The sequence below is a fragment of the Euleptes europaea genome, chromosome 4 (genome assembly GCF_029931775.1).
Source record: "Euleptes europaea isolate rEulEur1 chromosome 4, rEulEur1.hap1, whole genome shotgun sequence".
NCBI lineage: Eukaryota > Metazoa > Chordata > Lepidosauria > Squamata > Sphaerodactylidae > Euleptes > Euleptes europaea.
The window spans coordinates 29,009,099-29,034,350 of NC_079315.1; the positions used below are offsets into that span (position 1 = coordinate 29,009,099).

Sequence of the window (25,252 nt, forward strand, 5' to 3'; positions counted from 1 at the left end):
GAGGGCATCTTGGCCATCTTCTGGTCACTAGGGGTGTGGAGGGGGGAGGTAGTTGTGAATTTCCTGCATTGTGCAGGGGGTTGGACTTGGTGGCCTTGGTGGACCCTTCCAACTCTATGATTCTATGATTCTATGAATCAGGATTTCAATGTTTCATGTCACATAAACTGAAAAGGTTTTATCACAGTTCCACTCAGTGCCACTCTACCATTCCTTTAAGGGTTGCAGCTCAGGTGTCTATGCAATAGGTGTCAGAAAAACACCCCCAAAGCATAATATGTCCCCCTCCATGTTTGACGGTGGGGATGGTGTTCTTGGGGCCATAGGCAGCATTCCTCCTCCTCCAAACACAGCGAGTTGAGTTGATGCCAAAGAGCTCGATTTTGGTCTCACCTGACCACAACACTTTCACCCAGTTCTCCTCTGGGTCATTCAGATGTGCATTGGCAAACTGCAGACGGGCCTGTACATGTGCTGTCTTGAGCAAGGGGACCTTGCGGGCTCTGCAAGATCTCAGTCCTTCACAGCGTAGTGTGTTACCAACTGTTTTCATGGTGACTATGGTCCCAGCTGCCCTGAGATCATTGACAAGTTCCCCCCGTGTAGTTCTGGGCTGCTTCATCACCGTTCTCATGATCATTGCAACTCCACGATATGAGATCTTGCATGGAGCCCCAAACCGAGGGAGGTTGACAGTTATTTTGTGTTTCTTCCATTTGCGAATTATTGCACCAACTGTTGTCACCTTCTCACCAAGGTGCTTGGCAGTAGTCTTGTAGCCCAGTCCAGTCTGTAGCCCACTCTGGCTGGTTGATAGGGGATCAAATACTTATTTCACTCATTATAATGCACATCAATCTCTGACTTTTGTCTTCTGGGTTTCTGGGGGTTTTCCTGTTGTTATTCTGTCTCTCACAGCTACAATAGACCTACCATTAAAATTATGGACTGGTCATTTCTTCGTCAGAGGGCAAACGGGCAAATTTAGCAGGGGAACAAATACTTTTTTCCCTCACTGTATGTCATGTGAAACACAATACTGCAATGGTTACAGCAGCACAGGAAAAACAATTGTTCATCTGTGCAGTCCTGCATGGGGACTGCGCTTGCGCAGGCCAGCCACAGAGAATTGACTAGAAAGCTTTTAGGAGCTTGAGAGCGCCTGAAGCGCTCCCCCTCCCTTCTGTCCCAGGACGAGAGCAAGCCTGCTTCCCGCCCAACGGTTATGTGACGGAGAGAGGAGGGGCGCTCCCCCCTCAGTTCTCTCTTCGCCACCATGGAGAGAGCACTAGCTTTGTTTCAGAGCGTGTTTTCTGTTACCTTAGAGAAAATTTATCTTCAGGATTTTATTTCTTTTTTGCCAATATGATCTTATTTAACAACTGTGCCAAATGTAGAAATAGTGTGGCACAAAATAATGACTGTTGTTACGTTTGAGAGATTTGTGCTTTTTCTTTTACTTCAGAAAAGTTTTTCTCTTCAGGATTTGATTTCCTTTTTGCCTATATGGTTTTATGTAACAAATGTGCCAAATATGAAAGGCTTATAGCACAAAATAACTATGATTGTTGTTCTGTTTAAGAGAATTATGTCTTTTCTTTCACTTAGAAAGGTCTTCTCTTCAGGATTTTTTTTTTCAATGTGGCTTTATTTAACAAATGTGCCAAATGTACAATAGTATGGTACAAATTAATAATGCTTGTTCTATTTGAGAGACTTGTGTCTTTTCTTCTACCTCAGAAAAAATTTTCTCTCAGCATTTGATGTCTGTTTTGCCAATATGGTTTTCTTTATCAATTCTGTCAAATGCAGAATGAGTATGCCACAAATTAATGGTCTGTTCTGTTTCAGATGCTTGTTTTAATCTTGTCTCTTTCTCATTTTTACAAGTCATTCAGGCTGTGTTGCTCCAGTTCGAATGTCTGTGAGGAAATCCGGCTTTACTAATGCACTAGGGGCTTGGGTTCCCCCATGACGTGCATGGAAACAGGTCTCAAACCCAAAGACTGTGATAAGGACTGGATATGCTGCAGCACTAGGGGTTCTGTCCCTCATGACGGGCATGGATGAGACCTTGAAGTTGGCAGGCTCTGAGAAAAGCCATTGTACGGTTGCACTAGGGGCTTGGTGTTCTGTCCCCATGACGTGCATGGATGAGACCTCGAAGTCGAAAGGCTATGTAGATAGCTGTTTTACTATGGCACTAGGGGTTCTGTCCCCCACAACGTGCATGGATGACGCCTTGAGGTCGACAGGCTCCATGGAAAGCCTGCTAGTCTACAGCACTAGGGGATCAGTCCCCCTTGACGTGTAGAGAGGAGGTCTCAAGGTCGAGCAATTCCAAGGAGGTGGGAACGCCTACTCCTCAGGGTGTAAAAGCCTCGACGTTTGCTCGCCTCTGACGCACCAACACAACAGCCATCTGGCTCTTGTTGATGTCATACACCAATTCCTCCTCAGTGCCGAGACGAGCGGGTTCGAGTTTGCCTCTATGCCGACCGTCTATTGCTGCCGAGGCGGCATCTGTTCGGAGAAGGGGAGGAGTCTTGGCGTCGCAGCCCCCCCCCCCCCGCTTCCCTTGACGTCAGGCATCACCGTTGCTGGTGGGGTAAGCAAGCTTGGGCTGAAACATTGTCCAGCATGTGGGAAAGGCTTCTCAGCCATGTTCTGTTCCCCCCTTATGTTCCCTGAGCCTCTCCATGGGATGCTCCTGCGGGAATTCATATATCCCCATGGGTGTATAGACACTCATCTCCTCTGTGACAAGTGTCTTCCCACCGACCTCAGTCAATTTACATGGCCACCTTAGCGTCAAGGAGGGAGGGCTCATGAGACACTTCCTCTCATGTGCAACCCATCTGGGTTCCTGCCTGTCTCACCCATGGGGTCATTCAGCTCTATTTAGAATACTTAATCTGGATGGCATAGGCTTGGAAGATTTTATACTCTCCCTCAGATTTGACGTTGGATCTGACAAGTTGTGTTATGCAAAACCAATGTTATACATTTGGCTTACTTCTTTTTATAGCCAAGCTTTCGCCTAGAAGGTGGGAAATCTATATAAAGCTAAAAGGAGGATGCTGGATTCCTCTTACAGTATCCCTCACCTAGTTGATGGTTGCTGGGACACTTCTATTTTAATATGTGTCAGGTTCCCATTTTTTTCCGGGGGTTGCTGGGGCTGCCTCCTTTGACTCTGGGCAGGAGCACTGAATCTCCCATTAAGAACACTTTTCAGCGTTAGGGCCGTAATTAGCCTAAGCAAATTATGTACACTGATAAGTCTTGTACATATTGTGTTTACCCAGCATCAGGGGAGACTTCCCCAACTCACAGGGTGTTTGACTTCCCAAGGACTTTTCATACAGGGACAAACAGGTGGCATGACTACAGGATAATAAATGCTAACTCCTGGGTAGATTTATGCTAGGTGCTGAATGGTGCTCTTAACCATCCAAGGCACTGTGTTCCCTCCATATTGAGTTCATTGCAGCTGAGGTCTCTATATTGCAATGCAAATAAACCCCTTTATTTAGGAACACACAAATTTTTAATCTATGTATTTTTTTATCTTGGATAAAGGAAAATGCTGATAAGGGTCCCCGACTGGACCTCAGACTCCTTAATATGGATCCACAGGTGCCCACATTTCAGGATACTTCCGTTTTCAGAGGTCCTTCCTCAGTTGCCTGGGAGCCTTTTTGGCTGTAGTCCTGTATCTAAGGACAATTATCTTAATTGTATGTTACAGTATGTTACAGGCTTGTTGCACTTGCTTTCCTGCTGTCAGCAAGTGGTGCTGTTGATCAGTAATTGGATTATTGGCTATTGGACAATTCATTTTACCAGTCCTGCAGGCTTGCCTGTCTCTAACCTCGTCAGCCCTATGTGTCGTTGGATTCGCTAGTTGATTTTATGTAATCCCAATTGCTTCCTACTCAAAGGATAGCATTCTTTTCGCTACTTTGAATGCTTTTTCTTCAAGCCCTTAACAACTCAAGGGCCCATGGCTTTTCTGTCCCTGTAGCTGCACAATTTATGTGCAAGTGTAGATCATTTCTTAAAAGGAATATTTTTGATCACCATTGTTACTGGTCTATATCCTAGGGTATCTACCTAGTGGCTTCAAAATGAAATATAATATTAAAAAACAAAAACAAGACCGACAATGTTTCCACTCATCGTCCCCTACTACGGTTGGCTTTATTGCATCTCTCTTTGGTTCCTGCTCCTTCCCAGACTAGTAGTACAGATCCTGTCTGACAGGGCAACTATGCTAATACCACCTGAAGATATAGTCTTCCTATATCCAGAGCTGTGCTGTGTTCTCTCCAGTACTAAGATTCTCACAAGCACTTGTGCAAGGGTGTTTACCTGAATATTTTCCTTCATGAGATCACATTCTTCTTCTGGAAGTCAGGACAATCCGGTATAATTTTGTACCTTTTTTCAGCCACTGCTATGAGTGCATACAACATGGCAACGTAAATATCTATAGCATGAGGGAGGGTTCCGTCCTGCTGTCCCAGGTTGTTCCGGTTATGGCAAAGGATCTAACAGCACAACGTTTCCTTCCCCGTCGTCCAGGTGGTGTGAGAAGTTACCCTCACAGATTTCCCAAGCAGACAGGTTTCATCAACCCACAAGTAATCCCTCACTCTATGTTCCCTGCTTTCCCTTTTAAGGGAATGGGTTTTTTCCCTGGTAGAGTCCTATTATCTCAAGTGCTGATGCAATAGGTCCCTGCTTCCTACAGAGCACTGGCTGCCATGAGGCCTTTGGGGAGATTTTCCAGATGCTGCATTTTTGTTCCCTGGCTCATAGGTCCCTATTGGCCACAATGTTTTGTGTTCCCAATCTGTAGATTATTTTTGATGGGGATTTGGGGTACTTTCTCAAGAAGACTATCTGATCAGGATATAGCCCCTTCTCTGCCACAATGTCCCTTCACTACAGTGGGTGGCGTGGTCATCTCAACCATCGATCGGGACCTACCTAGAGTCACAAGGTTGTTAATAGTATTATGCATACCGCACACATGGTCATCTTATGCTGCCAAGTGGGCTCAGTTTTTTGAATGATCAGGGTCAGTTTGCAACCTCTTACTTCACCTTTATATGGGGTGTGTCATTGCTATTCCCATCAAGCACATCTGGCGGTCATCTCAGCCCTCAGTTTCCTTCTCAATTCTTATTCAAGATTTGCAACACCAGTTTGCTAATGGTTTGAGGGACTTGGCTAGTCTATTTTTTCCCTACGCTAATGCCCTTATTATTCTTTGCCTTATGCTTTAAACCCAGTATAATGGCAATGTCTAACCTGTTTTTCTTTTATCCACTAAGGTGGTGTTTCTGGTTGCTGTCATTTTAACCTATTTAACTTATTGGTTTGTGATCACTTTCCATCGGGTTAAGGTAGTATTACCTAGATTGGAGTTCAACCTTGGGTAAGGTCCCGTTGCCAAACCTGTTTTCTTCTAAATCCTCAGTCGCTAACTGAGCAATCTCTTCATGCAATCAAGTGCCTGAAGACCATGTCCTTCAGGTTCCGTGCAGCACACGAACAACCTATTGGTCTAGTGCATGGAAGGCTGAACCAGCAGCTTCTTTGGAAACTGTTTCCCAATGGGTGGACACTACAAGACTTCGTGTTTATAGCAATGCTGAACTATGCTGTCCACTCCATATGGAGGCCTTTTGCAACAGGGCTCATGTCTTTCGCTGCTTTCCTTGCCATGACAGATTTCTGAGGCTTCTCTAAAGTGGCCACCTGGTCCTTCGATCCACATACCTCTGGCATTGCCCTGTAGATGTGGTCTCCAGGGAGAAAACAGCTGTTTGGGAGAGTTGTCTTTTAATTAGGTGACAAGCCCACACCCGCCTCCATGGTAGGTGAGCTTGCTATTCTCCCATGCGGGACTGCACAGAAGCCACGAAGATGAAAAACAGAGTTGCACTTACCTGTAACTGTTGTTCATTGAGTAGTCTTCTGTGCAGGCACGCATCCCTCCCTGCTTTCCCCGCTGTGGGCTACTGCTTAGTGGCTATGGTGGTCTTCCACGGCAGCGAAGGGAGAACTGAGGGGGGAGCGCCCCTCCTTCCGTCACATGACCGTTGGGTGGGAAGCCAGCTTGCTCTCGGCCTGGGACAGAGGGGAGGGGGAGCGCTCCAGGCGCTCTGAAGCTCCTAAAAGCTTTCTAATCAGTTCTCTATGGCTAGCCTGCGCAAGCGCAGTCCCCATGCATGCCTGCACAGAAGACCACTCGATGAACAAGTTACAGGTAAGTGCAACTCTGTTTGTCCCTTAAGCTGACATGCACAGGACTCTACCAGGAGACCCTCACTCAATGCGAATCATGGCAATGGGCCAGCTTTGGGGTTGTAAAAAGGAAAAACAAAGCAGCATAATGAGCCTCAGGGAAGCCTCCCAATATGTGACTATTCCTGCCTAACTTTTAGGTCTACAGTGTTTTGATGTCATCCACATTTTTGTTACATTATCTCATTAATATGAAGGCTTTTAAGAGATCCATGTCAAACATACTTTTTAATTCCATTCCATATCCAAGGTGGAACAAAACAATGAACTCCGATCAGTGGACTTGCTTTTATTTTTAAAAAAGTCATAAAATCGTACCAGTTTCCTGCCTGATTAATTCCTGAGTTTTAAAAACACTGCTGAGACACAGCAGTTAAACTCTGAATGTTTTAGGTATGGATTCACTTGCCACTCATCTGTAACAGGGACTGTACACATTACAGCACCTGTCAATCATCAATAAATGTCAGTCTTCCAGGCCCTTCCTTCCTCATCCACCGCCTATATCTTTTCCATCGAGGATCCATTGCCATCTTTTTCTTCAGTTCTTCTTCTTGTTCTAGTTTGTAAAGCTACAAGAGAAGGAAAGAGGTTTTTAAGTGGAGGCAACATAATGCTGATCCTCAATGTGTGCCACATACACATATTCTTTAAAGGTCTTGAGGCAGATAGCATGAAATGCAGGGTTGCCTACCTAGTATCAATTACTTCAGATGAACTATTTTGGATTGTGTAAGAGCAACAGATTAAAAACAAAACACTAAATACAGTTTAGGTAAATTCAATATCTATTTTACAACATTAAAGGTAAAGGGGTGCAAGCACCAGGTCATTACTGACCCATGGGGTGATGTCACATGCCGACATGTACTAGGCAAACTATGTTTAAGGGGTGGTTCCCACTGCCTTCCCCAGTCATCTACACTTTACCTCTAGCAAGTTGGGTACTGATTTTACCGACCTCCGAAGGATGGAAGGCTGAGTCAACCTTGAGCCGGCTACCTGAAACTGACTTCTGTTGCGATCGATCTCATGTTGTGAACTGAACTTTGACTGCAGTACTGCAGCTTACCACTCTGCACCACGGGGCTTGTGTTTTACTGTATTATCAGTAGATAATACAGGAAAAAACTCCATGTGAAGGATATCAAAACCACTGATACCTTTTGAATTCAAAATGAAACCTAAAATCTTTATTAGGCATTTGCACCTTTTGAATTCTATTTATAAGGGAGGATCCCATGGAAGATGTCTTCTAATGGAAGTGGAGAGGATTTTCAGTGATTTTCTCCTCATACTGCAGACTGAGTCCCCCACAAACAGTTCCTGGGGGCCCTGTCAAGCAGGAAGAGAATCTTGGACGCTCACTGTGAGGATTCTTTCTGCTCTGAGGTAAGGAGGGCATCTTGACAGCCAGGTGATTCCCACTGGCTGCTCAGGGAGGCAGGACTAAATTTTCCTCTTCCGGTCTCCCAGTCAGGATCTCCTCCTTCCCAGTTTAAACACTTTCCGAGGTAAGCAGAAGGAAGACATGAAGGAAGAAAAAACAGGAAGGATTGTAGAAGAGAAACACAACAGGTGAAAACACTGTTAAAACAAGAATATCAGGTGCAGAAACATTAGGAGGAAGGTCTGTGAGTTCCTCCCTCCCTCTCTACTTTTTTTTTGCTGATCTGGTTCATCACCATGATCACTTGGCTGTCTCTCAATGACCTTGCAAAGAAGAGTTGTTGTCTGCTGCCACCCAGTCTATGCTCTTGTTTCTCTCTTCCAATCTTCAGACAAGATGCCCTCCTTACCTCAGAGAAGGAACCCTCTCTTTAAGTGTCCCAGGTTCCATTATCACTCTGAGGAGGGCATCTTGATAGCTGGAATATCCAAGAACAGTGTCCCTCTTTCCAGGTGGGAACTGGTCTTCATCCACCACATGTTGCAATACTCTTCTTCCGAAGGCAGCATCAGCTGAACAGGAGTTCAACTTATAATGCTTGACAAACGTTGAGACTGAAGACCAGGTAGCTGCCTTGCAGGTTTCTTCCAACGCTTGGTGTTGGTGATCAAATGCGGTTGAGGTAGGTGTGCTTCTCACAGTGTGTGGTAATGCTGGCAAGTACCGCAATATTGTTGGCCTTTATGCCTGTATGATGTACTGTCGAACAGTGTAACTGATTGCTGCCCTGGACATTTTCTTCCCCTTTTTAGGGGCACTTAGAGATATAAAGAGGAAGTCAGTTTCCCTAATTGTTTCCGTGCCCTGACCTGGATGGCCCAGGCTAGCCTGATCTTGTCAGATCTCAGAAGCTAAGCAGGGTCAGCCCTAGTTAGTATTTGGATGGGAGACCACCAAGGAATACCAGGGTTGCTGTGCAGAGGAAGGCACTGGCAAACCACCTCTGTTAGTCTCTAGCCATGAAAACCCCAAAAGGGGTCGCCATAAATCGGTTGCAACTTGAAGGCACTTTACACACACACACGGTCTAAAGTATGTTATGCTTTTTCTTGTCATGCTTAGGCTGTGGACAGTAAGAAGGCAAGTGAATCTCTTCTCTGCGAAAAAAAAAAGTTTACCTTTGGTATGAAGGTGGGATCCAGTCTTAGAACTCCTTATCCTTATGGAATACGCCAAACTTACTGACAGAGCTCTGACTTATTATTCGATGGTGTCCTAGGAAAAATATTATTTGGACTCCTTTGGTCTAGATTTGGCTCATTTTGCATCTTCTCCATTATCGGGTTCCTCGGAGAGGTCTAATGCTAGAATAGCCTTGGCCAAGAGGGATTGGTAATCGTCCCCACTGAAGAGGCTGTTCCTCAATAGGTTCCTCCTCTTCTGAGAACTCTCCTTCCTCCTTTTCCTCTTCTCAGAGGCCAGAGATGGAGGTGTTATCTGGCATCTGGCTATGGCCTGCGCCTGATAAGGTAGCCTTCCGAGTTGCCTGAAAGAGGGAGGAGGGGGAGCCATCTGGATGTGCTGCAGTTCTTCCCTTAAGGTTTTTCTAACTATCTCTGCAGTATCTAGCTGGGCTGCGCTCTGCCTTCCCACAACCTGGGGGGCAGCAGCATTACATTACCCCTTGAAGATCACTTTGTCCTGCTGGTCTGGCCTGGGATAAGCACTTCGAGGGAGCTAGGCATACCATCGTTGCTGCTTTGGGCCGATCTAGTAGCCTTGGGAGCCATTTTGTCCTCTAGGGCCTTTTTGTGCCTTTTTCCTGTGATGCTATGGCCTGTTTTCTTTTGGGACCCATTTTCGCTCCTTTGCTTGCTCTGGCCTTCTCTCCCCCTTCCAGGCTGCATTGAGGCTTCTCGACTCTCCATTGTGGAGAGGAGGTCGGCAGCATCCTCACAAAGGAAACTGTCCTCACTGTCCCCCTGCCATCATCGGCTGAATTGGGGGGTGGAGCAGAAAGGGAAAGAACAGATTAGCAGCAAGGGGACAGAAAAAGTCGCGAATAATAGGCTTAGGAAGGTACGGTTCAAGATTCGTTAGATTGAAAAAGAAAGGGTTCAAAGTATTTGGAGCTGGTAATGACTGCAGAGAGCTATTTCTCTGCTGCTCTCCCTAGTGAGGCAGGAAATAAACTGAGGAGGAGATTCCCGACTGGGAGACAGTAAAAGGAAAGTTTAGTCCTGTCTCCCTGAGCAGCCAGTAGGAATCACCCAGCTATCAAGATGTCCTCCTCAGAGCGAAAACAGATTTTCAGGAGGTATTTTGGGCTGCAGTGGGAGAAGAATTTGTGCTTTGCTAAAAGAAAGGTTTCCATCAGTGGAAATGTTCTGCAGGCTTTCTGTAAATAGCATCTGTGTCTGAAAAGCTACTATCACGCTTACGCGTAATCTCATTCCATGACATCTTGTGACTGGCTCTGCTTCTTGCAGTAAACCACCACCCTGTGTCAGAATGCCAATAGCGACCATGGGCTTAAAAACACTAGGCTAAAGGTTCAACTCTGAGCCATTTTCCGATCTTACGCTAACATGTTAGCTTTAATTAATGTGCTTTTTGTATGTTTCAACTTGATGTTTTATTTTTTTAAGCAGTAAATGTCCTTGGATTAATTATTTTAGGAAAAACAGGTAATAAAAAATGAAACGCTTCTAGGGTGCTCTCTCTAGGACAGACACAAAATTCAACTGCTCTGACTACTCAAGGGAACACCTTGCTTTGAGCTGCACTGTTCATGGCATGCAGCATACAAAAGTGTGGATATACCATCAGACAAAATAACAGGTAAAAATCAGAATTAAACAGCTATACAGACATGAAGGATAGCATGTGGGTGAGATCTAGACAATTTTAATATGAAATATGATTTTAAAGAGGCATGATCACATCCTGAGACTCAGCCTATTTGTACTGCATGAACCCACACCAAAGAATCACATAACTAAGTAGTTTAGTCATCAGCACCAAAACTGGTATATGTGAGATGTATGACATCAGGCCACTTTAGGTCAGTAGTAGCCTCCCATCTGCCAGCATCACTTACCTCGTATTTCTCTCTTATCCAGAGCTGCCTTTCAAGAAAAGTCTCTTTCTGGTGATCTTCCAAACTGTCAAACTGAGACTGTGACATTTTCATGTTTTTGCGTATGATATACAGCTTTTCCTCTTCACCATACTCTTGTCTCTTGATATTGAAACAATAAATCCACCAACAATACCATCCTATGTACTTAAAAACATAAAAAGGGGCTAGGAGGATTTGAAATAAGAGTATGTCATACAGCTGGGGCTTCTGATAGCCACCCTTAATATCTATTTTGTTCTTGATAACATCTTTGATTATTTCTTCTTCTTCTTTGCGGATTTCTTCCTTGGATCGTCTGTTTTTGCCTTTTTCTCTGGCTCTGTTCAGTAGCCCTTGTTGCCTGGCAATCTCAGTGGCTTGAATACGATATTTTGGCACGGTTGCTAGATAGCCGATAGCTTCATTGTAGCTACTCCACCAGCTGAAGAACTAGAATATAAATGGTATATTAATCTTAGAGAACACTGTCCATGCACATTTATTCTTCCTATTGTAGTCAGGATGCATATAGGACTGCACCAGGTAAAACTTGTTCTGCTGTTTTTTGTATTCCCATAGCCTTACATCCCCCCCCCACACACACATATACACACCCATTTTGAAGTCTTGTAGTCCCTTCCCCTACTTCCAACATTTCATGGTCTAGAAATTTAGGGAATGCTGAATGCAATATTTTCACATGCCATTAGCTTTTCTCAGATATGTCGGGTCTCAAAGTCAGATAAGCCAGTCAGAGTTAAGGCCAAACAACTCACTTACATGTATTGGGGGGTGAGAGAGGGGAGAAGCATTTACAAACTTTTTATAACAAGCAAGCTATTTTAATATTTTGTATGTCAGAAAGTAACATTGGAACAGTCAGGAGAAATATATTTACCTGAAAAACCGAGATGGCACAGACAGTGACCAGAATCACTATTCTGACATCTACCTTGGGGGCTAGTCTTCTGCTATAGTAGTGATAGTAATGGCTGTAATACTCCTCAGGGTGATCCAACATGTAATCATAATCTTTACGAGTTTCTTCATCCTGCAAGCAGCAATTAGTAATGTTTTATATTTAGAAACATTCCACAACAGTGAGTTAAAAATGTTAGTGTTTAAAGTATCTACTTAAGAATGTGCTGTTGCTATTTATACCCACATATATACAGACATTTTCAAAATAAACTTGCAAAGGCAGTAAATACTATATATGCAATAAATGCTGCAAAGAGTTGTGTCTGTGCCTGTTAATGTACATTACTACCACAGACAAAAAGGTACACTTTTTATATATCAAGGAAAGTATTTATTTAGAGGGAGTTCACTTGTATTCTCTGAAGAACAGCCTCAGACTATACAGCTAGATTCGTGTCCAATAGCACCTTTGAAACCAATAATATTTTAGAGGTATGAGCTTTTAGAGGTATGAGCTCAAAACTCCCCTCGTTCTAAGGTCATGCCTCCAAAATCTAGTTGGTCTCAAAGAAGAAGAGTTGGTTTTTATATGCTGACTTTCTCTACCACTTAAGGGAGACTCAAACCGGCTTACAATCACCTTCCCTTCCCCTCCCCACAACAGACACCCTGTGAGGTGAGTGAGGCTGAGTGTGACTTGCCCAAGGTCACCCAGCTGGCTTCGTGTGGAAGAGTGGGGAAACAAATTCAGTTTACCAGATTAGCCTCCGCCGCTCATGTAGAGGAGCGGGGAATCAAACCCGGTTTTCCAGATCAGACTCCACCGCTCCAAACCACCGCTCTTAACCACTACACCACCCTGGCTCTCAGTGTGCTACTGGACTCAAACTTAGCTATTCTACTGCAGACCAACATGGCTACCCTCTGAAACTATCCTCAGCCAACAGTTTACATATTTGTTGTGCACATTATGGGTGAGTTATCTCACTGTTAGATCTGTATACGGAATGTACAGTGGGACACAACCGTGAATTAATGTATACAACAAAATTCTGACTTATGTTTAACAATATACACATTCATGTGCTTTCTGTATTATCGGACCTCCCAGAGCTTTTAGTCTTTCTAACATGCTCTCAGACAAGGATATGGAGATAACTTCTAAAGTGGCCAAATTTGGGTGGCAAGCAATGAGGATCAGGCGTGCATGAGTCGAACTTAATGATTGAGCGATTTTAGATTTATATTTATACTAATTCCAAACATGTAATATTTTTAAAATTAAGTGCTTAACGGCTTTTATGAGTGAGAGATTGTAAGATGTTATAGGGGCTCACACTTGATGCACTTTTATATGTGTTATGTTATGTATGTATATCTGGTATGTTTTTATGCTGGTCTTGGACCGTATTAAACTCTCTTTGTACACATTCATGTGTGTGAGAGCAAACTTACACTGCTCCTTGTTTCAACGCTGCTTACAGTATGTTAAAGCAAGACTGATAGTGGCAGAGGTGTCTTTTGGGCAGCTTCTCTGTTGTTACTGATCTTCTCATTCTGGCTGGAAAATGATTACCACCCACTACTATGTACAGTAAGTGTCTTCGGGCAACATTCCATCTTGCTCATTTCTGCACAGAAGAGTGACCAAGAAACAGAACCCAAGACAAGGCCGTACAGATATGGTTACCGGGGCAAGAACAGATTCACATGTAGTGTACTCCTCCACTTTTCCCTAGGAGTTATAGGCAGTCATTCCCTTAAACAGAAGAAAGAAAAGAACTGTACATAGTAGTGATGCTATGGGAGGATTACAACATGTGTCTACACTATTTAACTCCCCTCTCCACATACACCATTATAGAGAGGAACATTTTGCATGCTGTAGACAGCATGGCAATTCTGCCTCTCAGCCATGCAGAACCTTTAGAGTGCTCAGTAGCTCACAACATTTAACAGGCCTGGGGGAAGGAGGAACCACAACGTCTCTGCTGTTAGTTTCCTGAAACCTCCCCTGGCTAATGGATTGCAGAGCTGAGAGCCTTGTACCAACCACCCCATCTGTTCATTCATCGGTTAAGTTGCTCTCTAAAGCCATGCTGCAAATGTTTTTCCTATTCCTACCAAAGTTGTTTGACGGCATTCAATAATCTTTATGTGAACGTACAGCTGATAAATTCTGTACCCAACCACCTACTAAGGCTTTTGGACCAGATGGGTTTTAGGTTTAAAACAATGGTTTAACTGTATATAATTGGTGCTGGAAAGGTACAAAGCAGCTTTGGACTTAGCTGGACATTTCAATAAAGACTATGTCTAGCTAGCCCTGAGAGCTAGCAAATAAACATCTCTCGGTCACTGCCAGTATGAGCTAGAAATGTCTGGGAAAGTGCCCATTTCCTGACTCAAACAACCTGGCTCTTTTTTTAGAACACCCTTGACTCATTTTTCTAGCCCTTCACTTTACAGTGATTTTGTATACATGACTCTCCCTCACCATCCCAACTTACTTAGATGTACTTAAAAGTCTTGGCATTTTAAGTAAAAAATTCTGATTCTGGCCAACATAAGAGACTTAAGAGCACTCTTATGCTGATTCAGAATCCCAAAAACTAATGCACAAACCAAATAAAATGTTAGCTTCATTCAAAACATACTCAGCCAATTAAAATAATAATGGGAAACTGCTAACACAGAAAACTCAATTTCTGATCCCTACAATGTAGTAAAAAATCATTCAAAGGGCAATCCAAAGAACTTCCACACACTGAGAGGAATCTTTTTTTTGACCCTCTGCGTGACTATCACAATCTTCTTAAAAATATCCCTCTGTTCAGAAGTTGTTTCTCATGCAAGTTGGGCATACTATTCGTTGGATCCAGTCACTGCTTTTCCCACTACAGGTTGAGTATCCCTTATCTGGACTACTTGGGACCAGAAGTGGTCCGTATTTTGGATCTTTCAGTATTTTGGAATATTTGCATATACATAATGAGATATCTTGGGGATGAGACCCAAGTCGAAACGTGAAATTCATTTATGTTTTATGTACACTTCACATATATAGCCTGAATAGAATTTTAAACAATATTTTAACAATAATGTGTACATAGAACCATCAGAAAGCAAATTGGTGTGCTGCTGAGGGCCTCTGAGTAATGCCTGCATGCCAGCTCAAAATGTCTGGTTTTCAGGTCAGTCCGGATATCGGATGTCCGGATAAGGGATACTCAACCTGTATATGGTGACTTCCCTAAAAGATGAACACAGGTGATAGAGACTGGCAGGCATAACATACTCCTCCTTTGGACAGTATAAACAATTAATTTACCTTGTGTATGCTTGTGTGCATGGCTTCCCCACACCCTTAATATAAAAGTCAAGGGCTCAAACCACTTCCCTTTCTCTTATTAGGAAATACTCTATTAAAATATGATCTCTGCCATGGTTGCCTCAGTTCCTTATGTACAATATCGGGATATTACTGACCAAATTTACAGGGATATCATAGAGACTACTGAGAGAATAAACATTGCAATTACTTGGAGCCTACTGAGCATCTAAACAGGGGCACTAGAATTACTTATTTACAAAATGTAGATCCCCCCTTTATCTCCCAAGACCCAAAGAAGCTAGCAAAGCAACAGGAAGCTATTTGACTGCATAATCCCAGGAAAAGCAGGCTATAAATAAAAAATAAAAACAATATAACATTCCACCAAGATAAAAGGCTGCAAGGAACTGTGCGATGGATAATTGCCGATAAGTAGCTTTGTTAGTCTGTATCTATCCAATGACAAATCAATTTAATTACCATCTTTGCAGAGCCACAGCTCACCCTGTTCCCCTCCTCCCCTTTTCTTTTTGCAGCTTTCAGTACAAATGGTGTGACTTGCTCAGCGAGGCTAGAGACGGATGGATAAAGCCTTTTATCTGGGAATCTGTCTCCAAACTGGAAAATGTGAGGGTTATTTTAGCAGGGGTGGATTTTAATATTACATTGGCAGTTGCCAAATTTCTTTCCCAGACAATTAAGATTAACATAAGAAAGGCCCTGCTGGATCAGACCAAGGTCCATCAAGTTCAGCAGTCTGTTCACACAGTGGCCAACCAGGTGCCTCTAGGAAGCCACAAACAAGACGAGTGCAGCAGCACCATCCTGCCTGTGCTACACAGCACCTAAGATAATAGGTCTGCTCCTCTGATGCTAGAGAGAATAGGTATGCAGCATGACTAGTATCCATTTTAACTGGTAGCCATGAATAGCCCTCTCCTCCATGAATATGTCCACTCCCCTCTTCCAGCCTTCCAAGTTGGCAGCCATCACCACATCCTGAGGCAGGGAGTTCCACAACTTAACTATGCGTTGTGTTAAAAAAATACTTCCTTTTATCTGTTTTGATTGAAAAAAATATTAATTTCTTTATGGGCCAGGTAGTTACTTTTTCTTTTTTTTCTTATTTTGATCTCAGAGTGACATTGTTCAGGGCCGAATTGGCCACGTGAACAATACCGTTAAAATCAGTAAGTACGGTACCAACGCCCCAGCCGAATCGGCCCTACACTCCAATGCATCGGATGAAGCAAGCTCAGGCTGCAACCAATCCGGTTAGGCCTTTCGAACGCCCTGCGGAGGCTTCCTGCCCGTCAACGCCGGCCAGCCCTGTCCCACTCTCCTCCGTGCCCTAACGGCTCCGTCCTCGCAGGGCTGGCGTACGAAGGTCGGGTGTTGTGAGGGGGGGGGAGGGAGGCGGGGGGGGGCAAGTGCACGATTCTTACCGGAGGAATCCGGCCGGGGCGGAGGAGGGAGGGGGCGGTCCCGGCCCCGCTCTCTCACCTTGAGGGTCTCGTAGGCGGTGGCGATGAGGAGGAATTTCTCCTCCGAGGCCTCGCCGCCGGGCTTGGGGTCGCGCTGCCGGTCCGGGTGGTAGCGGAGGGCCAGCTGCCGGTAAGCGCGGGCGATGTCCGCCTTGCTGGCGTCGCGGCTCACGCCCAGCACGTCGTAGCACACCAGCTTCCCGCAGTACAAGCCTTCCACCAGGGCCCCCGCCGGCCGCGGGCAAAGGCCCAGCACGCCCCACAGCGCCAGCCACCGCAGCCCCCCGGGCGCCCGCTGCGGCGCCATGGCCGAAGCCAACGGCCACCGGCCGACCCGCCGCTCGCCCCCGCGAGCGCGCGCCACGGCAGCAGCCCACCCTCCAGCCGCCGCCGCCGCCGCCGCCTTCCTCGGGCCAGGCCGGGCGACTCGCGCGAGCTCCAGGGGCGGGGCCCGCGAACGTGGCCCAAGCTGAAGGGCTGGCTGGGAAGCCGTACGTTAGAAGGCCGTTGAATGTCGGCGAAGAAAGGGGCGAATGGGAGAGCCAGGATGGGAACGGGAAGGGCCAATCGGCGAGCCGGGGAAAGGGGAGGCGGGGTTTCGCCCAGACAAGGCAGGGACGCGAACGGAGTCGGGACTTGACTCGGGAGTGGAGGAGGAAAGGCGTGGGGAGAGGCGTGGCTTTGAAGAGCGGGGGCGGGGACTTTAGAACCGGAAAGGCCAATAAGGAGGCAGAATGAAAAAGTCGGAGGAATAAAATTGGAGTCCAGCAGCACGTTCAAGACTACCGGAATATTTCGAGGGTGAAGCCTGCTTGGCGGGGAATAAATCTTAGCCAGTGCAGAGGGTCTGTTGCTCAGCCGCAGAGCACCTCCTTTGCCCGTGTGGAAGGTCCCATCCTTCAGTCTCCAGCAATCGCCCGAGGAAAGGATCAGGCCATAGGAAGGAGATCGGAGAGCTGCTGCTGGTCAGAAAGGACAACGCTGACCTTGACAGACCAAGGCTGTGACTCACTGTAAAGCAAGCAGCATGTGGTCAGTGGAGCAAAAAGGCAACACCAAAGGGAGTGGAAGAATCAAGGACACTTATTCAAAGTAATGCAGTTGTCTGTGGAGTTGGGGTGTTTTTTTTTTAATAAGGCTTAGTTTGAACTAGTGAGGAAATACCGCTTTTTGTTATTCTGGATTAAGCAATGCATAGTTTTTATTTGGTTAATTTTCTCCCCAATGAGATCCCAAAGCAATTGCAAACATTTTCCCCTTCTCCATTTTATTCTTACAACCACCCTGCAAGGTAGGCTATGCTGAGAGTGTGTGACTATCCCAAGGTCACGCAGCAAGCTTCTGTGACAAATTGGAGAGGACTTCCGTCTCTGGAATGAGGCCCACAGCTCAGGCAGTCTCACAGGTTCTCTAGTGGGAACCACTCACTAATCCCAAGACCTACCAGTGCCAAATTGGAAATGAGTCACCTCCCAAACCAGAGTGAGTATCACTGCTCTAACCAGTAAACCATACCGACTGGCAGGGTGGATTTGATTTAAACCAGATTATATTGTCGAAGGCTTTCACGGTCAGAGTTCATTGGTTCTTGTAGGTTATCCGGGCTGTGTAACCGTGGTCTTGCAATTTTCTTTCCTGACGTTTCGCCAGCAACTGTGGCAGGCATCTTCAGAGTAGTAACACTGAAGGACAGTGTCTCTCAGGGTCAAGGGTGTAAGAAGAGTAATATATAGTCAGAAAGATACTGCAGACTTGGCCAACCTGAGAAATCAGCAGTGGCTGAACATGGACTGACACAAACAGGACACAGGGTCTTATTCCAAGACACTGAAAGACTGGACAATTCTACCAACTATTTTGTCAGATTGCACAGAGAAGCCATTGAAATTCATAAACATCAGCACAACTTTAACAGAAAAGAGGAGAGTTTAAGAATGAATAAGGCTTGGCTTCCTGTTCTAAAAAACCTCCAGACTAACAAAGACAACATTCAACAATAGCCATGCAGATTAGCTTTGGATTACACACATTAACAGATCACTTCAGGATACAATGGTTCCATATTAACATACCATACCATCATTAGCACATTATCTTGATACTTACAGGACAATGATTAGCACATTACTTTTGCAGGACAATACTCAGCTCAAACCCAACCCCTTTCTGACTATATATTACTCTTCCTACACCCTTGACACTGTCCTTCAGTGTTACTACTCTGAAGATGCCTGCCACAGTTGCTGGCGAAACGTCAGGAAAGAAAATTGCAAGACCACGGTTACACAGCCCGGATAACCAATTAAACCAGATTGATTTAAACCACACAGTAAGATTAGATTTTCACAATTTAAATCACTAGTCAGTAAGATTATATTTAAATCATGGTTTTCTACATAAACATCTCATTATGTTGTTTCATTTAGGCCACCAGGCCTTGCATTTCTTTGTTGCAGTGTTTGCATTTTGCATACATGCCTGCCTTACCTATAGGTAGAGGAACTTCATTAAAATTTTCCCAAATTGGGTCTCCTTCACAGCCTTCTTGCTTTATAGATTTTCTCTTCCAGGGGGTATGATAAACTTCAGGCTATACACGCAAAGATTCAAAGACTTGTGGAGAATTCTGCTCAAAAGGTTTCACTATCATTTTACTGCTTGTCCCTCCCTCCTCACACCTAGCTCCTTGTGCAGATCTATTCCACTCTAATCAATCTTCTATTCATTGAATTTCTTAAAATTTAGCATTTAAGAGGTAAGGGGCTGATTCTGTGTACATGGATTTGCAAAGGAGCAAAGGGTCTTTTTCTCATCTCTGTTTATTTTCTAACATTTTGGCACTGAAGAAGAGGCATGTTATCTCTGCAGACACAAATTCACAGTTTTGAGAACTGCAAAAGCAAGCACCTGTGATACTATTTTCTAGATAGAAAAATTGCCCAAAATAATCGTACAGAAACCTCTGGAGGATTACTCCCAACATGCTCTCTCAGATGACCACTCCAGGTAAAAGGGGCGCCTGTTTGAAATGTCAAGACACGGACGGTTCCTATTTTCATGTTTGGTGGACATGTCCAAAGATACAAACATATTGGAAAAGAATTCATCAAGAACATTTGACCCAAAATTCTATTTACTCAGTATAACGCCACAAAACTTGCCTTTAAAGTATCACGATGTTTTTAAGTATGCTACAACTGCAGCTAGAACGGTTTTGGCAAGAACTTGGAAACAAAATCATATCCCCGAAATAGAAAACTGGAAAGAAAAACTGTTGGAATATGCCAGCATGGCTAAGATGACTCACGAGATAAACCCAAAACTCAGTGAATCTAAAGAGCAGTTTGACGACAAGTGGGCGTTATTTTACATTTATATGACTTGCAACTAACTAGTTGAAATATGCTGGCATTGTATTATATAATTCTGTTTTTAAATAATTGCTAAGTTAATAATAAATTCTTATATTATAGAATAGTAATATAAATAGAATAACATAATGACATACTGTATCAATTTCCTTTTCTTATTACTATTACTATTTTTTGGCATAGAAAATGTTCCACAATATACAATTTACAATATATCATTGAGCTTACTTTTTTATATCTATACAATATCTATATTTACTGTTTTTATATTTACATTGCTTACCTCTCCCCTTTTTTTCCCCTGTACCCCTTCAATTATATAAATAAATAAATAAAAAGAAACCTCTGGAGGATCATGAGATTGTGAATGGATTAATGGAATTCATTTGCCACAAAATGTAAACATTGCGTCAATATACAGCCTCATGCTACATAATTAAAAACTAATCCTTATTTCATGATGAATAATGTTTGATCTATAATGTATCTTAAATAGAAAATTATCTTTACATAGATTTTTCCTCAAATAGACTCTATTGCCTTCAGTCTGCTGAAAACCTAGAACTCCCTGAAACGGATGCTTAGTCCACATGTGCCAAATCTGATGTCACCTACTGAAGCATACCTGGATATGGGAAGTAGAAAAAAGACTCCCTGACCTATGGTGGGCTCACTAAGGAGAATGGACAGATCAAAACACTCTAAAGGGTTTTCTGCTAAAGGCAGAAAATGTCAAAATGACATGGTTCGCATACCACCAAATTGTCCACGGACTGAAAACTGAATATAACCCCTCAGACACGCCTACGAAATTTGAACTACTAATAACCAAATCCCAGGATCATCTGCTCTCCAAAATCTACAAAATGCTGTTGGCCATGGCAACTGCAGACGAGCAAGTCAAAACATGTATGATAAAATGGATGCAGAACTTTGGGGAAACGATCCCAATGCAAGACTGGGAGAAGTTGTGGAACTCCGAAAATGAATTCTGGAAGTCCCAAGACGTCTGAGAAAATTGGTACAAAATGTTCTACCATTGGAACCTGGCACCCACAGACTTACGAACAATGTACAAATCCGACCAAGCAAATTGCTGGAAGTGCTCGGAAGCAGAAGGAACCTTCTACCACCAATGGTGGACCTGCAAAAAGGCCCAGGAATTCTGGGAGTGCATACACAAAGAGATAAGAAAAACCCTTTGGGTGGACCCCAGTTTTCCATCCCCCACCACTTCAATAGTAGTCTGTCCGGCGGTGGGGGGGTGGTAACACATCACACTCCTGCACATTAAACACGTCAGTAAAGTCCTGATATTCGGGCGGCACTTGGGTCAGACTGGAGGTGTCTGAGGCCAGAGCAGGAGTTGGTTTGATTATGGTTTTAACGGCCACTTCATATCGGTGTAACTCACACAGCGGGCTATTGAACGTTAAAGTCTCAGCTTCCCAGTCTATGGTGGGACTGTGTCCTTTGAGCCAATTTGCACCTAACACCACAGCATATTGAACATTGGGCACATTTGGAGCGCCCTAAAGGTGGTTTCGTTAATTAACGAGCGGGCACATCCGGAGTCTATTAAGGCGTTAACTTGTAATTGAGGGCCTTTTCTATAATGTCGTAATATCACATCTACATACACAGTTTCTTCTACTTCACTCACCATGAAAGGAGCCTCGGGTTTCGCAGGAACACCTGCGGAGGTCTGCGGTATCACTCCTTCTACCGCAGACCCAGTCCGTTTTTTGGCTGTTCGAGAAAATACTCCAAGTTAAGGGCTGGAGAGTTCCAGTGGTCACCCTCCTCTGAAGAAGTGGAGCTACCCTCCCCAGGAGTAGTAACTGTAATCCTGGACCCCGACGGGTCTGCTGGCGAAAGGTCCGTTGTCACTTTTCCAGCATGCAGAGCTGGGGGCACTTGGAGTGATGCTCTGCTTGGCTGTGGTGCCCCTCCCCTGAGCGCATCCTCTCCCGCGAGGAGTCCCCTCTGGCTGGGGAGTGGGACTCGGCAGTCCTGAATGTGACGGACAAGTGGCAGCGAAGTGTCCCATGGCACCGCAAACGAGACAGGCTCTCCTTTGAAACTGCAATGTTCGGTCTTGCGGAGGTTGAGCCGGCCTCCGCGGGGCCTGAGGAGCGGCAGGTTTGGGAGGGTTTCTCTGGCTTCCCTTACCCCTGGCCTGCTGTTGGGCAAAAGAAATAAACTGGCGGCGCTTTCCACTTCCTCCACCAGCAAAATCCACTCTTCCAAGGTGGCTGGGTCTTGCTGCATGTATGCCCAGTTTAGAATCTCAGGATTTAATGCTGCTCAGAAGTAATGCACCCGGGTAGCTTCAGTCCAATCCACTATTTTATTAGCGAGTCTTTGGAACTCATCCGCAAACTCTTGGACTGAGGAGGATCCTTGTCGGAGTTGTAGGAGGGCCGCTTTGGCCTTCTCCCCTTGAAACGGATCCTCAAAACATCTCCTTAACGCTCGCATGAATTCATTAAGCGACCGTATGGAGCAGGCCCGGGTATCAAACTGGAGGACCATCCATTCTGCAGCCTTTCCAGCCAAAAGTGAGGAAATGAACCTTACTCGGCTGTCTTCCGTGGGAAAGGTATGCCCCTGTTCTCTCATGTAACTGTCCACTTGGTGTAGAAAACAGGGCAATGCGTCCACGGAGCCATCAAATGTCACTCGCAAACGGGGTTGCTTCCACTGCACGACCGGGACCGCAGGGGGTGGTGCCAGTGGTTGCCCAGGGGCCGGCTGCCCTGGAGGCGGTTGCGCCGGGGCCGGCTGCCCTGGAGGCGGTTGCACCGGGGCCGGCTGCCCCGGAGGCGGTTGTGCCGGAGGTTGCCCTGGAGCCGGCTGCATCGGAGGTTGCTGGCCGGGAGGTTGTTGGCCCGGGACCAGTGCCTGCACAGGCGCCACTTGAGCTCGCTGTAGGCGATCGTACTCACACATCAACACGTCCATTTGGTCCTGCATACGGGCTATACTGTCAGCTAGGCTCTCTGTCGACCCCGGGTTAAAACAAGATTGTGCCCCGCACAAACAAAATGGAGTTTTTGTGCACTCCGTCCCTCCCCGTTTTGCACTCGGTCCCCCGCCCGGCATCTGCACCTCAATAGAGACCCGCCCGAGTAATTGCTGATCTGATACCAGGTCCCGCGGAACAACGCCGGGAGCTCGGGAAGATCAGCCAGTTATTGCACTCGTTAATTTCCTGTATGCGTTGTCTTAAGTCGTTACCGGCAGTTATCTTCTGTATTGTTTCTTTGTATCAAAAAACCTACTCAATCCCATTGTATTTACCCTATCTATGTACCGACATTCCCCCATGCCTGTATTCTAGCCTTAAGTTTCTATGACTTGCTGAACTCGCTGACTTTCAGAATAAAACTTTTAACTCGCTGCAACGTCTGGAGTCAAGTTCCCTTTTGCAAGAAACACAACGTGTTACACATACGATCCAACAGTTCTCGGTTTTGAAACCTCAAGGCATGGATCTCCTCCTCAGCCCCCCCAGTCCGTCGGGCTTGGCTGACTCGGTAGTCCGTATTCCAGTCGCCCTCCTCTGCATACAAGTCCTCCTCATCCGAATATTCCTGAACATCAGAAGCAAAGGTGAGCTGTTGCCTGCGCGCTGCTTCCCGGGGCAGGCCAGGTTCTGGGGAGCCCAAAGAAAATGAGGGGAAAGACCAGTCCAGTCTCCCCGCTAACTTTCGACCGCGCTGCAGTTCCTGCCGTTGCCCGCGCCCGAGCAGTGGCCGCATCCGCCAACAGTTGCTCCTCCGCCCACCTCCGGTCAGCGAGCGCTCAGTCCGCCTCGAGTTTGCCGGCGGCGGCAGCCGTCACAATTGGTTTGGCCGCTTGCTCCAAGAGCATTTGGATTTCCTTGTGCTGGCCCAACAGCGGTTGAACCTGTTGAGCCAGGTCCGCAGAGGTAGGACCGAATTCAGGAGTTAGTATCTTCTCGACGTCGGCTGACGTCACCGTGGTCGGAGTGAAATCCACAAGAACCAGGACTGTCCTGGCGGCAGCGTTCTGTGCTTCCCGGCGGCATAAGGTGGGATCCGGAACAGTTTGTGGAACGTCTCCCCCCTGAGCCCCCGCCATTGGGAAACAGAACTCAGGCCCCTGAATTGGGGCCGCCGATTCCTGCTGCGTCCCGCAGAGCGCAAGCTCAGCCAACAATCGAGTTAGGAGAGCAAAGTCCTCTTGCGCCAACCGGGCCTCCTCCAGCAAAGTAACTAGCCCCAAAAGGTCGTTGTGGGCACATAGATCAGCGTTCTGAGTCCTCCAGGGGGTCGCCGCTGCCAGGCGACACCACTGATCAATCACCAGCCCAACCAGCCGGGTGGACTCCGCTTACGTCCGCTGCGCCTCCTCCAAGACGGCACGCAGAAAGTCGGGGTCCTCGGGGAGCTCATCCTGCGCCCCAAACGGAGGAGACGAGTGTCTAGGCGAACCCTCCAGGGCTCCAGCCAAGGTCAGCAAGTAAGGATAGGACTAGTGTCCTAATGTAAGCTCTAGCCCTGCGGCAAACCCATAAACAGATTTCAGCAGACGGCAAATCCACAAAAGCAGTTTTATTGGTTAGAATCGACAGGTTTCGGAAGCCATATTCAAAAGGACACTAGTAAGGGGCAAAGGTACATAGCATATATGGAAGAGCAAAAGGAGATAACTGGTGACCCAGGCAACCCCCCTCCCAGAGGCAGGAAGGAGTAGTTGGCGATTCCCACAGTATGGGAATCTATGAAGACTAAACACGGGGCACAGACTGGCCTTGGACAGAATAGCACAACAGCACCTGGAAGCAGCACAATCGCACTACCGCATACCATCCTCATGGCCTGCTCCTGACAAGAACAGACAAAGGAAACTATACAGAGGGATCTGACTTTTCCACCTTACAAGTGCTACTGCCCCCTCTATGGTACCTGTGTATTTGCTGCTATGAGAGACTGCAGTGTCCTTCACTTTACACAGGGCATTCATTTCAGACCATGCAATTTAAAGAAAATGAATTACAGGTTGTCAGCAGGTAGAGATGGCAATAACTTTTCCAGATCCAAGTGTAAATAACAGTACAGTGTAGAGATCTGGTGTTCCTGTATTTATCTAGAGCAGGAGTGGGGAACCTTTTTTCTGCCAAGGGCCATTTGGCTATTTATAACATCATTCGCAGGCCATACAAAATTATCAACTTAATAATTAGCCGACCAAGCCCCAAGCAGGCAGCTGCCCCAGATGACCCCCCCGGCACGGGCAAGCAGGCAGGCATCCAACCGGTGGTGCACTCGCCCACCTGGTGGCACA

At 45.8% G+C, this 25,252-nt stretch overlaps 1 protein-coding gene across 1 annotated transcript; it reads right to left on the reverse strand.

Moving 5' to 3' along the window:
- Window positions 1-6,643: 6,643 nt before the first annotated feature.
- Window positions 6,644-24,931, reverse strand: DNAJC25 (DnaJ heat shock protein family (Hsp40) member C25). Its single transcript, XM_056848958.1, has 7 exons — window positions 24,874-24,931; window positions 23,513-23,597; window positions 21,005-21,083; window positions 16,588-17,049; window positions 11,728-11,880; window positions 10,809-11,279; window positions 6,644-6,890 (listed from the first exon to the last, which is right to left on the reverse strand). The coding sequence occupies exons 1-7, from the start codon at window positions 24,929-24,931 to the stop codon at window positions 6,768-6,770; spliced, it is 1,431 nt and encodes a 476-aa protein (XP_056704936.1). The 3' UTR covers window positions 6,644-6,767.
- Window positions 24,932-25,252: the final 321 nt, after the last annotated feature.

Excerpts from the sequence above, each read along its gene's own strand:
- DNAJC25 (XM_056848958.1), bottom strand. The coding sequence starts at position 24,931 with ATGAATGCCCTGTGTAAAGTGAAGGACACTGCAGTCTCTCATAGCAGC. Across the intron at positions 11,280-11,727 it reads GTGCCATCTCGGTTTTTCAG|TTCTTCAGCTGGTGGAGTAG; the intron begins GTAAATATATTT and ends TTTATATTCTAG. Across the intron at positions 6,891-10,808 it reads GGATAAGAGAGAAATACGAG|CTTTACAAACTAGAACAAGA; the intron begins GTAAGTGATGCT and ends CTTCTCTTGTAG.